The sequence below is a fragment of the Frankliniella occidentalis genome, unplaced genomic scaffold (assembly GCF_000697945.3).
Source record: "Frankliniella occidentalis isolate FOCC.00 unplaced genomic scaffold, Focc_3.1 Scaffold24, whole genome shotgun sequence".
NCBI lineage: Eukaryota > Metazoa > Arthropoda > Insecta > Thysanoptera > Thripidae > Frankliniella > Frankliniella occidentalis.
Genome location: NW_026267154.1, coordinates 1637372 through 1651173, shown reverse-complemented (window position 1 = coordinate 1651173; position 13802 = coordinate 1637372). Strand labels below are relative to the sequence as shown.

Genomic DNA, 13802 nt, shown 5'->3' with positions numbered 1-13802 from the left:
TACCGTGGTTTGGTTAAGAACGAGTTTCCTACATAGCACAAAATTCATTTTGTGTTCATAGTTTCCCTTGTTTTTTCTTTTTCTGAAAACTTCCTTTCTCAATTTTCACAGATGGAACTACAGGTTTCACGTGAGACTTTGCAGGAACTTGCAGACATATCTCAGGCACAAGTACAAATGTTGGATCAACTTCATGAAAGGTCTGAACTGCAGCTTGACTCATTGCGACAAGTCCTATACAAGCTCCAGGGTGAAACTGACCTTAGTTCTGAATTAGGTAAAGTTGCTTGTTTACCTAAAGGAACATCAACATAGAGCAGACAATCCTTAATTGTAATTTTTTAAATTTCTGCAGTTCGTTTGAGTGAAGAATTGTGCGCATCTCAAGTAAGTGAGATGTCAGCATGGAATCAGATAACAAGTCTTGAGAAATGGAATAGTGAAGTTCTTGAAGCAAATGAGACCCAAGCCAAAGAAATTGAAGAATTGAACAATAAATTGAATGTAGAAAAGCAACAGTTTTTGGAACAGTTCGGGTCAGTAGCAATTTGAAATATTATTTTTCACTATAGTAGTAGTAGCTATGACTAAAATATTTTTTTTTTTTTATTCATTATTATAGGAAAATGCAGGAAGAAATAATTAATTTGCGTGGACATTCAGAAAACACATTACCATTGCCTTTCTTCCATCTCCTTGTAACTGCATACACTCAATGTTCAGCCGAGAACAAAGATTTGTGGCATTGCTTGCAAGACGTCAAAGAAGAGTTGTTTAGCTTGAAGTCTGACTCAGAAAAAGACAGAGTGTCTTGTCAGCAGACGCTTGAATTGCAAAGAGCTATCCAAGCTAGTCACTCAGATGTGGAATGCCAACGTTTAATGGAATTGTGGGCGGCTGAACTGACTGAGCTCAAGATAAACGTAATTGTATTTAATATTTTCAGCATTGAATACAGTAATGGTTTTCCATGACTAATGAAACGATTTTTTTCAGGCTCTTAAAAGCACTCGCCTGTTGGATACATTAGAGTCAAATTTAAAACAAGCTCATGAGAGGTTACAGAATCGTGAAATGCTTCTCTCCTCATTGGAACAGCAAATGCTATCTTTTGGTACAAAGGTCAGAGAAGGGCATAATATTTTTCTACCCTTTCCTTTTTTTCTCTCATCAAACGAACAACACACGGCCTCACTTAATTTAGTCTTGGGAAGCATTTCATTTATCAATTTGTGATCCTATTGTAATATGTTATTTTTTGTCACCTAAAATGTAGAGACAGAGCAGAGACAGACATAAGGAAACAGTGGTCAACCTCTCTGAAAGAAGTAGGTCAACAACAGAGGTAAATATTCAAAATACAACAAAGATTTTGGAACCATCAGAAAAAGAGCTTGAACACAAGGACGATATTCATGTAGATATTTCATCACCTCATAAAGTAACAAATGCTTTGTTGGTTGAACAAGTGACTGATTCACAGGATGCAAAGGAAACCAATGCATGTGTGGGTATCTTAGATCTGTGGTCTTTCAGACTCTTCCTAGACATCAGGCAGCATGCGAATCAAAACTATAACGAGAATTGTCTTTGTAAATTAGAGTGAAGATGACCATCTGAAGGAGCAAATCAAAAAATACCAAGAAGAAATTTTAAAATTAAATGAAATTCTAAAGAGTAAAGAGAATGAATTGGAGTCAGGTAGAAATCTCTTGAGAGACATGCAGCATTCTCTTCAGAATAAAGAAGTTTCTCTCCAAAGAATAGAGCATTCACAACATGTTAATAGTGGGATTTTGGAGAGTTGTGATTCCAAATTCACAAATGAAGATAAGATTGCACTACAGGTTGTCCCAATACTACATTTCATTTGAAATTTATAATTGGTGTTGTTATAACTTTACGAATTTGTATGTGATTGTTAAACAGGCTACAGTTGACAGTCTCCAAAATATCATTGTTCAAAAAGAGGACACAATTTCTCGTTATCAGAAGTTTTTGCAAGACATCCGAGAAGAGGATGGGAGAATCATATCAGCTTTACAGGAGCACTTGCGTGTGCAACAGGCAGATCTCACTGCACAGGAGCAGGCATACGTCAGGTAATCACTGTTCTCCTCTTGAGAACTTTTTTTAATTTTTTTAAAACAATTAAAAAGAGATTACTTTCAATTAACAGGCTGAAAATCTCCATGCGCCAACTTTCATTGGAAGTAAATGGTGAAAATTACTCTAAAGCATCATTGAACCTGCATCTCATGCGCAGCAATGAGCTTGAAGATGAAGTAGCCCTCCTTAAAGCCAAAGTACAGGCACAGTCCTCTGAACTTCAGCAGAAACAACAAGAAGCATCGTACTGGAGATCTGCAGTACAGCAACATCTATCCTGTATTGAGGACTTGAACAACAGGTTGATTTTTTTCTTCATGATGCTATGTATTTCGGTCTCCATTTCGCCAGTATTTTTTCTCTCTATTATTATCTGTAGACTTTCAGATAGTGGAAATGTAGAAAAGAAACCACCATTATCTTCACCAAGCCATGAAAAATTAATGCCGAGTCCCTCAAAAAGCATTATTTTAACAACTTCATTGAACAAAAATTATTTTGAGAAACAGGTACAATTTTATTTGTAGGCTCTCCCTTTAGTACCAGTGGTGATATTTGCTGTAAACTATGTGTGATGTACCAACAATAATGCTGTTTCAGAACTGGAGAAGACCTAGAGCTATGGAAGGATATTCTAAAGTGACAGAGAGCCAGATTCACATGCAAATCAATTCTGAAGTAACTGAATTGAGGAACAAAATTCAACAAATGGAGGAGCAAGAACAGAGACAGAAAAATGAAATTCAACGTTTGCGGGATCAAATTCCTATTTATTCTAGACGGTAATTATTACAGGATATTGTTATCATAATACCAAAGATGAGTTTCACTTCAAATGTCATATGTGAACAGAGTTCATCAATCTCAAGCTGGAGCTATTCTACCTGAACGAGAAACCGAATTACTAAAAAAAATTAAGTCAATGGACCAGCAGATGGAGCAACTTAAGGCAGACCATGAGAAAACCCTGTTGCAACATACTCAACAGGAATCCAAGAAGGTCAAGGTAGCTACTTCTAAATTACCTTTTAAATGGTGTTAAATAGTGAAAAACCTGCATATACTCATCAAAACTTTCTTGAAGTCTGCAGAAAATGTCGCTCGTTGGGACGAAAGAAAGAAACATCAAATTCAAATTGAAAGGCTGAAATCTTCCCTCCAAGAACAAACTGATGAAACTGCCCTGCTTCTTGACAAAGTTGACAGAATGCACAGTACTATTCATCGTCTGGAAAGAGAAAAGATTGCTTTGGAACATCAGTTAAAGAATCTTCTTCATGTGCAGCAAGAAAAGACCATGCTGGAAGAACGTTTGAAGAATTTGGAAAGTGTGTTCTCCTCCAGCTTGTGTTCATATTTTCTCTCTAATGTACCAATATGTCCTAATATGGTTTTACTGACTCAGATAATGAACTGACGCAATGCATGTTTGAAGAGCTGCAAAATGATCGAGACAAATTGCTGAAAGAAGTTCAAACCTTAAGAGTGAAAGGATCTGCATCCAATGTAGAAAATAAACTTTCCTCAACTATGTTGTGTGAGTTAAACTCACAGAAAGATGAAATGTATACCAAAACTAAAGCACAACGGGAAAAAGATATCTCTAGGGATAACGACAGAATGGTTAGTACTGTATGTCCAAATTGTAAATACAGTTTATTTCACTTTCTGTTATACTATTATTTGGTGTATGTATTCGGTTTGCAGAAACATCAATCCAGCAATGCTGCAGAGAGAGATAAAGCTAATTTACTTAAGGCAAATTTGGAATTGGAATGCCAAAATTTAGAGTTAAAATTAGAATTGGAAAAATTACGAGCAGAAGCACCATGCTTGCGTCACAAAGTCACTCATCTTGAAAGGTAGAAGTTTATTTCTTCCTAAGTATTCCTATTTACTGATCTACTCTAATGCATGCATTTGATAAAATGTAATTTGTAAATTGAGGAGCCTGTGTCAATTTGACATCAGACACACGACTATTTAGATAATTGACTTCATTTTGACCTCCATCGTCTATTGAATTGACATCAATGTCTCTCACTGCGTAGTACTGTAGGTATAAACTAATATTTAATATGATTTTCAGACTTTTAAATGCAACTCAAGAGCAGAAAATTGCACAATCTTCAGCACAGCCCTTTTCAGAAACTCTAGGCATGGTAAGAAATGTTAAGAAAATGAAATAAATGGAAATTAAAAAAAAAAGTACGTAATTAAAATGTGTGTCAACAGTCCGCAGTATGATTATTGATAATGGTTTTCTATTTATTGTGTCATTAGCTAGAAACATACTGTTTCCAAAATATTTGATTATTTACTGTTTCAGGAGGAGAAAACAAATTTGCAACAACTGGTTAGGCATCTTTCTGCTCAACTTGAGGCAGCAAATCAACGTGTGCAGAGCCTTGAAAACTTCTCAGGTGAGTTTTATACTTTCTAATTATCACTTCCTATTCTCTTTACTTAAAAAATTTAACATTGCTTCTCATAGACAACGGAAAGCTTGCTGCATTGCAAACAGAATTAAGTCAAAAATCTTTATTGCTTGGAAAAGTAAAAATTTTACTAGAACGAGCTGCTTTTAAGGAAAGACAGTTAACTGAGCAGGTCTGTATATTCTACAAATTTATGTCAAGAGGTACTTCAGATTGATATGTAGCAAGAATGACCTCTAATAAATTACAAAATTTTCAGGTGTGCAGGCTACAGTCAGAAATTGATTTAAAGTAGGTTTTCTACATTAGTCATGTGGCAAGAATTTCTTTGTACCATATCTTTGTGCGTATTTTTATATTCAGTTGAGCAATTTGCCTATTGTGGCTTTTTGGGTCAAATTACAATAATAAAAGAGAACAGATACTGTTTTTCTTGTCTTTAATTTGCACTATCACCTAACAATGAAGTAAAAAAGAACTACTACTGGAACATTGGTGTATGCTTAATTGGTTCGACACATCTAACAAATATTGAAAGACAATAAAACAGCATACATGTATCCATAATCTTAAAATAGGTATCTATTAGAAAATCCAGAATCATAAAATACTTAATAGAAAATTTGTATGTGCCATATCAATTTTGTAGATCAAAGTACCTTCTTAAATTATCTCTATCCTCTTGACCCTAATCTCGGGCGTTCTGGTCTGAGCTTTCAGTCATAAGCTCACATTTGTGTTTCTATTAAGATCATGAAAATCAATCAGAACTTTGTCAGGTTTCCAAAATAATCAAAATAGACCAGATGCCTTCAGTCAGTGTTTCTTGTCTATGAAAATGGTGTTGAAATTTGTCCTCATACTTCAGCCAAATCACATAAGAAGTCTCCAGCACCGGTCAGTATGGTGTTGTAACCTTCCTAATCAATCAGCACTGTAAGTCTTAGGTAAGGTGTTTGCACTGTTTACATTACGTTTTAGGGCAACTCATGCCACACACTACTTTTCACTAATTATTACGGATCAAACAGATCGAACATATCCAAGGAATAACATTTTGAAGGTTGCTCTCCAGGAGAAAACAATGTTTTCAAAGCAAGAGGTACAGGCACTTTGTTTTTATTTATTTTTTCACATTTAATTTAAATGTAACATCTCTGACATTGTCAGGCATTGGCAAGATAAACTGACTTTCTTAAATATTTCCCTGTAATAACAGCAGCTCTAACAGGGTTTGTATTGTAAAAAAATAAATCACTTGTCAAGATAAACACAATATTGCACTACTTTTGCAAGATGTTCCAGGAAAATAAGGGTGAAAAATTTACTGGGTAGTGTGGGATTATTAAGACAATATGCGTAAGGTGCAGAATACCAGTTCAGAATTATGAAATAAATTTTCGCCTTCAGCAAAAAAAATAACATTTTAAAGATTGGAAGTAAACTGGAAGTGTCTAATTTCCAACCTGAAGTAAATTCAGATCATGGCTTTCTCTAGAGAAAACTAGGGCACACTTTGCTGGAGCATCACAGACACTCTATCGAAACTAATCCCACACCACCAAACTGCACCCATTGGAAGCATATTAAGAGACAGTGTGATTAATATTATATACCACTCTTGAAACTGTGCACACTAGAAACCAACAGATCAACTTATAACTGAACCTCGAAATAAGGTAGACATATTATGCTCATATTTAACAAGCGGTAACAATTTGAATTTAAAACATTTAAAATATTTGAAATAGAGTATAATGTAGCCAGAATCACAACTGTAATTTGTGGTCATTCAGTCAAGTCAAAAAATTTCTAACCCACATACCAAGGTGAACCAGTCTCATCACTTAAATTTAAAATACCTTAGTACTAACGCACAGAAGTTACATTGAAAGAAAGTCAGCCTGTCACATGAACACAGCACTTAATAAAACCTACTGTCAGGTACGTTGGATGAGAACAGTGCCAGTTGTTCAGTTACGATGTTGAAACAGACCACAACAACTTGTTTGAACAGTTAAGTATGCTACTTACTAGCAAAATGACATAAATGGAGATTGTAGAAGGGTGTATGATTTGGAAATGACTTCACTTTCAAATTGAACTTGCGCAAAGATGAACAAATTTGAATCTCAGAGCCTGATGTCCCCTATTTGATAGCAGCAGTAAAATTTGGATTTGGTTGCCAGTGGAAACATTCAGTTCTCAATTGAAACAATAACAGAAAGAACAAGCATGCTAAGTTAAAAAATCAGTTTCATTAGCAGGTTGAAACCACATGTTTCTTATCAGAAACATGAAGAAAATCCAGGTGCTCCGCCAGTTTTTAAAACCCATAACAGTTAAAGTTCTTAAACTGGATTGATCAAAGAAAGCTAAAAATGAGGTCAAAAGGAACAGAAGCAGCACACATACAAAAATCAACCTTCAGTTTATAATAAAATATGATCTAAAACACAATAAGCATCTAGAAATATAACTCGTACAGTCATAAATTTTGTCTTAGACATGACCAATGATAAAGAAAATATTTTTCATGGGGTGGGACAATCTGCCATGTTGCATTGTTTCCTATCACCTCTGCAAAAAAAAAAGAAAGTGAAATGCATGGTTGCATGGTTAATAGAACTAAGTCTCTGAAATCCTTCAAAATGATATGCATTAATAGAGATGCAAATGTTCTTAACTGTCCATCAATGCGTTCATTCACATCAAATTGTGTGCGCTTTTTAAAATTGATATCACGAACACTGCCTCAAAAAAGCTGGAGCTTTTAAGCACAGCTTGGGGCCTTCAGAGAATGTATTCAGTCTGGAGATAAAATCAAACATTTGTCAACAAAATGCTATATAAAAGCAAAGTCCAATTTCAAAACCTACACTAGCAAAGAATGATTTATAAACAAAAACAACATAATACATACATAAACTGTAAAAAGAACTAATAAGACAAAGTCAATAAATTCTCTAAAACATTGAACTTTTTAAGTGATAAAATGTTTAAAAGAAGCAACAGTTCACATTATCACAGAATTGCTTCAATATACAGAACACCATATCTTATGGTTCACACAGTTAAGTGAAACAGTGTGCCACAAGAGACTTTGCAAGCAATCCCTGGCAAGAAGGTTAAAATACAAGTAAGTATATGTAAGGTTCCCCCTAGGTTTAACAAACACACCATTTGAAAGTACAAGATTAAAAATACTGCAAATTCAGCTCAAAATAATCAATATTAAAGAAAAACAATTGGCTAGCTGATTTAAAAAACTAACTAATTAACAAACATGAAGAAAATTTCAAATATTTCAGTAGAATGTTTGAGATTTAAAAAATTGCTGTTGTTTCTGAATTACATATTCACAGCCATGTATACATAGAGGTTACTTACAAATATAAGATCAGAAAGCTAAGAAAAAAAAAAGACAACTTGTGAATATTCTAAATGAAACATCAACAAAAAGCACCAATGGCAAATCATACATGCGTATGATATAATCATTAAGTTGAATGGTGCCACATAACAGAAATTGAAATAGTACATTTAAATCCACTCGACAAGAGAAACAAAAACTAATTCATTGAAATCAACAGCTCTTCACAATTCCAAATATAAATTATCTCTGTTGAGATTTACTTAGTGTATGACACTGACAAAGCCAGCAAACTATTTAAGTAACATTCATGGCTTCATTGCTGTAACAATTGTCTTTAATTTTGCAAATTGCACAAAATTGGACGGGTGGTTGAATATTCAGCGCTTATAATACATTTCACAGCTTAATAGAATTTATCAAAATTGCCGTCCACAGAAAATTGAAACCAGGGGTAACCTTCAGTTCCCAAAGACTAAAGTACATTAACTTAAGAGGGGGAAAATGTCAGAAGAGATGAACACTAAAGTTAGATATGAATAAAACATACAGAATTATCTTCAATAATCCCCCTATTTCAATTGCTTGTCTGTACATGGCCCAGACACTTCAATGATATTGCCACCATACGATTGACTTAGCCTTCATTGCTTCATTTGTACTTCAAATGTAGGAGTTATCAGGTGCTTTTCTCAACAAAGCTGTGAACAATGATTCATAAAATTTCTAAGCTTCTTCCTGAACAATAACACTGATGCAAATAAACCTAAACAATAATAGAAAACTTACAAGAAAAAAAAAAGTTTTGTGAACAATCACAAGTCCTCTTCTTAATTAAGTATTACATATCTCACTTGTCTTCAGGCAGAATTCTCCTGATCAAGCTCAAGTCCTATTTCAAGGACAAGATCCAAATCAGGGTCGAAGTCTGCCTGGGCTGAACACTACATATTGTCATTCTCCATACGAAAATGAGCCTCAGTGGCTGGGTCTGTCACCATGTCCATGTTGGGATTTGTAAGCATATCAAGAGCCTCTGCATCCAATCTGCTTAGACTCTCTCGTAAGGCATCACTTGGAAATACATCTTCCAAATCTATAGATCCCACATTTATTGCAGAACCAAGCTCTTTAGCAAGATCATCTGCATCTGAAATTGCATGGTATAGTGTTATTCCCAGTTAAATGAAGCTTGAGGATAGTGAAAAAGTTCATTGGAGAACTTACCTGTCAAAATAATGTCTGGAATACTAGTTGGAGTGTTGGGAGTCTGGGGTTGCTGTGTTCTTGAATCACACATATTGTTATGATGACCATGATTTTGATTCTGTGTATAGTGAAGTTGGGCAGGTGAAGTGCTATAGTAGCCAGGATCAGGAGTGAGCTCATGCACTTGAGTTAGTGGATCGTCCGACTGCAACATAGGAAAGAACATATGTAAAATAAAACCTTTAACTAAAACCAGAACCAAAGGATACAGCCAGCAGGTCAGCGCCAACACTAAAATAAGAGGAAGTATGAAAATTTAAATGATAACATGTCATTCTAGTCATTTCTTTGGACATGGCAAACATAGTTAGACCAAATGAATAAAGGTACAAATTTAAAAAAATATTAAAAATATCAAGATACTTAACTAGATGCACAAACCAGTTAATAGCAACCATTCTTTTGAAAGCATAAGACGTTCAACTACAATTAGATACGAATGATATTGAAGTGAAGCAGAGCACTACCTTATGGTGGTGAGTAACTACTTGGCAGGCTTAAAGCAGGCAATCTTCTAGACAAAAGAAATCCAAGCTCAAAAATGTAATCAGACTGACTTAAGGCATGCTTATGGAAGATATTGAAGACACTGTACAGTAAGATAAGATAGCTTCTCATTCTGAAAAATTACATATTTAACCATTTATCATCAAATGTGAAATTTTGAAAAAAAAATACCTAGGATAAGGACAAATGAAAACATTGTAAATTAAATAAAAGTGAATAACTAAGTCTGAAGTATATTGACTCATTGACCTACAAGAACAGAAAGAACAAAAGCTATTTGTACATAAAAAAAAAATTAAAACATTTCTTTGAATAGAAATATACCAACGGCCAAATATTAGTAATGATCACCTGTAGTTCAGTGTCCCAAGTTGCACTATTCTCCACAAGTGAGTGCACAAGCTGACACAAATCCTGGCAGCCAGAAAATCACACACATTGAACTAACAATGGAATTCTATAGAAGTAGCAGACAATGGACGATAACTACACTGAGGGTGCCAACATCACATGATCCCACATTATACACGAAGTGAGCTGGACAGGGGCAATTTAAGCTAGAAAAAACTATACCTCTACCACTACTTGGCAGTGCTTTTGGCTTACTGCCATTGGACAGTTCTTTGTGGAATTGATTAACTCCATACTGCAGCAAAGCCTCAGCAGGAGGGGAAAATAATTAGATCTAAGGTATTGTAATGCTTCAATGGAATTGAAGGGAAAGGGTCTTCTTTTCTTAGAATACAATATTAACTAGTGGGTAGGAAACAGATTTGTTACAATGACCACATTTCAGTTCAGCGAGCTTGTTTTAAGTGCCTGCATTCTGTATTATCACACGAAAACCAAGACTAAATGTTTCACAGTAGTATGATTGGTTTGGTTTGGTCAACACTTACCAATCCTTGCTGGGAATCCAAAGTGCAAGTTTGAAAAAGAGAGGAGGCATCAAGTTAATCAAAGCAAATGACTCGCAGAAAGATCCGATGACCAACTTCAGGAGCAATCCCGAACTGACATACCCAAAGCCCCATCACCATCAATGAAGGAATATCAAAAGTAATGACAACTTACCATTGAGAATTGCTCCAATCCCTGTTGTAAGGCGGCCTGTGCTTGGGTGTAGAAACTGTTCTCTGGCATGTAACTTGGTGAGCTGTCCACAGAGATTGGGCTTGGGGGGGCGCTGTGAGGACTAATACAACGGTAAGGCTGAAAATAGAAAGATCAATGAGGAAACAATCAAATTAAGTTGAATGAAGTTCAACATGAAGTATGAACTGGAAATAACCTGAGCAAGACTAGGTGAATTCTGAGGACTGGGTCTTGTAATGCATTGAGGATTTCTATATGAACTCAGGGAATTGGTGTCATGGGCCTGTAAGAAGGATAAAAAAAATTGGAGGAACAAATTCATAAGCACAAATTATAGATAGATTTCAGACATAATTGAAGATCAACTTACAGATTGATGAAGATTAGAATTATTGATGTTGATTGGTGGCGATGCATTCATATGAGGTACTAAGTGAGAATCTTCTTGGTGTTGATAGATGTAGTGGTTCTGTGTCTGCTGTCCATCCTGACGAGATTGTGATTGAAGATCCAGACCATTATCTTGGATAACTCCCTAAAAGCAAGAAGAAATAGCAAATTTGTCTAACTGTTAAAAAAAAAGCACCAAAAAGAGAGTTTAAGCTAGATTTTAACTATATCTTGAAAAATATTATGTTTAAACTAAGACAATTCTATAACAGGCTAATTTAAATACATCTATAGCTCTACAAGTACCAAAAATAATCAATGAGATAATATTGCACTTATAATTGATCATGTCATATAAAACTCAAAAACTAAAAGGATGTTCAACAATCACGCAATTATGCTCATTCAGAAGTTGCTTGACAGCACCAGGACCTGCACCAGCAAGGCGAGACAGTTTAAAAGAACTCCTTGGAATGCACATACAGAAGCAACAATACTACCTACCTTACAAGCATGCAGCAACCTAAAGTGCCCTGGCACAGTAAGTGAATTCTGTAACAAATACAAAGTTGCATCAAACACAAAATCTAATACGAGGCTGTTAAGAGTTGGATAGTCTCCAACCCTACACTAAATCTATCAAATAACATACAGAAAAAGCAAAGGAGCAATGAAATCATGACCTTCTAAATTGAGGGGTGGAGAAAAAAGGAACTAATCCACATTATGCTTTAAACAGGAATGACCAATGAAGGACGGAAAGACAAATAGCAAACAGGCTAGGTTTGGCAAATAACCATGGTGGTGCATATCACACTTAGCACACACATACACATACACACGCACACACAAATGCATACTACTTGCTATGAAGATACAAGCTTTTCTATAGACATGATTGTTATTTGGCCACTAGAAACCACAATCAGGATGATACAGCAGTTCTAATCTTGACTCTACAATTTTTTGATTGACAATTCACAAACTAACAATTAGGTTGAATTGAAAGATGCACTGTTATTACGAATCAAACACCCATAGATAGAACGAAGAACTGAAGATGATACATTAGGAAACACATTTCACAATAGAATTTGTAGTTTCTGTTGCCCCAAATGAAATGCATTTTCCAGTTCAAATGAGATTATAACACCTAAAGTGAATACAGCACATCATCCTTTCATATAGGGGAACACCAAAGTGCAGGTTCCTTGGACATGCTTTACAGCATCTACAACTTTACTTACAGGACTGTGAGGTCCATGAGGGCTGAGGGGACTTTGAAGACTGTGAGGACTGTGAGGACTGTGCGGGCTGTGAGGACTGTGTGGACTGTGTGGACTATGGTAGCCAGGCTCAGGACTGGGACCTCGCGATGTGTGGGGAGAATACGTAAACCGGTCACCACCAGACATATGGCCTGCAGGTGAGAGCATGGCCAGTGAAGTATTTCTTGGGCTCTGCGGAAGACAAGGGTCATCATTATAGCCTACAAGTTCACGAAACCTTCTGTTCAGATCCATAAATTTAAATGCAATAGGAAGCAAATCAACTCACGGTTCCATAGGGAGAATTTGAATCATCTTGGTCTAAGGGAGTGTGTAGAGGCGGAGGGAAGTGAAGACTTGTGAGATCAGGAAGAGAGCCCGTGGGTATTGACTGCATCTCCTGTTGTAGTTGATACATGCTGAGGAAGAGAAAAAAAAAGGAGGGTGATTAACAATAATGAACGTAAAGAAAAGCCACCAATTAGTTCTACTTTCCAAAACCACCACTGAATTCAAGGACAGTGAGCCACTTACTTATTTGCAATTGCTCTGGGTTGAGACGTCATTGAGGAGCGGGATCTTCCGTCAGGAGAGGCAGACAAGTGCCTTCGATTCCTCTGCTCCTGTGCGTGCTGATGAGCTTCTGCAGCTGTTGGGCAGAGGGGCACATAAGCAAACAATTCAGTCAAATTTGATCAAAAAATAAAATTAAAAAATTAAAAAAGGTAAAAAAAAAAAAAAAATGTTTTGCAAAGTAAAAACAGATAAAAGGAAAAAGAATCACGTTAAGTAAGGTATTATTAATTTCAGTGGAGTATAATGTATCATCTGCTAAAAAAGGGACGAGTGGTGCCCTCGGCCTCACCTCTGCGCGCGGTGGCCGGGCTGAGGGGCGTGAGCGGCGTCAGGTGGTGGATGTCGCCGGTGATGGAGGAGCTCTGGTGCAGCGCCGAGTCCGAGTGCGTCCGGCGCCAGGTCGAGTCGGACGGCGGCGACAGGTAGGGCCCCATGGTGCCGGTCGTGTTGACGGGCGTGCCGTAGGGCGAGGTGTCGAGGCGCTTGTCGCCGCCGGGGCGCGCGCGCATGGGCCCCACGCCCGCGCTGCGCCCGCGGCCCTGGCCGCCCTGCTGGCCGGGACCCTGGCCGGGACCCTGCTCGTCGGCGGGCGACAGCGCGGGCGACATGGCCGGGCTGGGCGACGGGCTGGGCGCCGGGCTGAGCGACGGACCCGGTGGCTGCCCGGGGATCTGCAACAAGAGGCGTCCGGAGAACCCGGAGTCAACGACACCCGCCCACCATACTAGGAAATACTAGGAAAATAGGAAAGTCCGATTTCCCCCCCCTGAAAAGTTA

At 37.0% G+C, this 13802-nt stretch overlaps 2 protein-coding genes across 5 annotated transcripts in view; one reads left to right on the top strand and one right to left on the bottom strand.

The window, feature by feature from the left end:
* Positions 1–4976, top strand: part of LOC113211678 (centrosomal protein of 290 kDa) — an 11379-nt gene extending 6403 nt beyond the window's left edge. Inside the window, exons 24-41 of the mRNA XM_052265108.1 lie at positions 112–277; positions 356–536; positions 623–923; positions 997–1122; positions 1277–1507; positions 1602–1847; positions 1930–2102; positions 2180–2410; positions 2489–2618; positions 2710–2891; positions 2962–3115; positions 3194–3437; positions 3515–3732; positions 3817–3971; positions 4199–4271; positions 4439–4532; positions 4604–4719; positions 4807–4976. Of these exons, the coding sequence (XP_052121068.1) occupies positions 112–277; positions 356–536; positions 623–923; positions 997–1122; positions 1277–1507; positions 1602–1847; positions 1930–2102; positions 2180–2410; positions 2489–2618; positions 2710–2891; positions 2962–3115; positions 3194–3437; positions 3515–3732; positions 3817–3971; positions 4199–4271; positions 4439–4532; positions 4604–4719; positions 4807–4842 (3057 nt within the window). The 3' untranslated portion in view covers positions 4843–4976. The remainder of the gene's footprint in view (positions 1–111; positions 278–355; positions 537–622; positions 924–996; positions 1123–1276; positions 1508–1601; positions 1848–1929; positions 2103–2179; positions 2411–2488; positions 2619–2709; positions 2892–2961; positions 3116–3193; positions 3438–3514; positions 3733–3816; positions 3972–4198; positions 4272–4438; positions 4533–4603; positions 4720–4806) is intronic.
* A 674-nt stretch (positions 4977–5650) lies between these two features.
* LOC113211705 (CREB-regulated transcription coactivator 1) overlaps positions 5651–13802 on the bottom strand; it is a 15588-nt gene continuing 7436 nt past the window's right edge. For 2 of the 4 annotated variants that reach the window (XM_052265164.1, XM_052265166.1), the window contains 10 exons: positions 13315–13696; positions 12984–13098; positions 12739–12868; positions 12429–12641; positions 11686–11733; positions 11162–11326; positions 10988–11074; positions 10771–10908; positions 9148–9334; positions 5651–9070 (listed from right to left, as the gene is read on the bottom strand). In XM_052265164.1, the coding sequence (XP_052121124.1) occupies positions 8865–9070; positions 9148–9334; positions 10771–10908; positions 10988–11074; positions 11162–11326; positions 11686–11733; positions 12429–12641; positions 12739–12868; positions 12984–13098; positions 13315–13696 (1671 nt within the window). In that variant the 3' untranslated portion in view covers positions 5651–8864. The remainder of the gene's footprint in view (positions 9071–9147; positions 9335–10770; positions 10909–10987; positions 11075–11161; positions 11327–11685; positions 11734–12428; positions 12642–12738; positions 12869–12983; positions 13099–13314; positions 13697–13802) is intronic. The other 2 variants (XR_008010892.1, XM_052265165.1) reach the window with 2 other exon arrangements.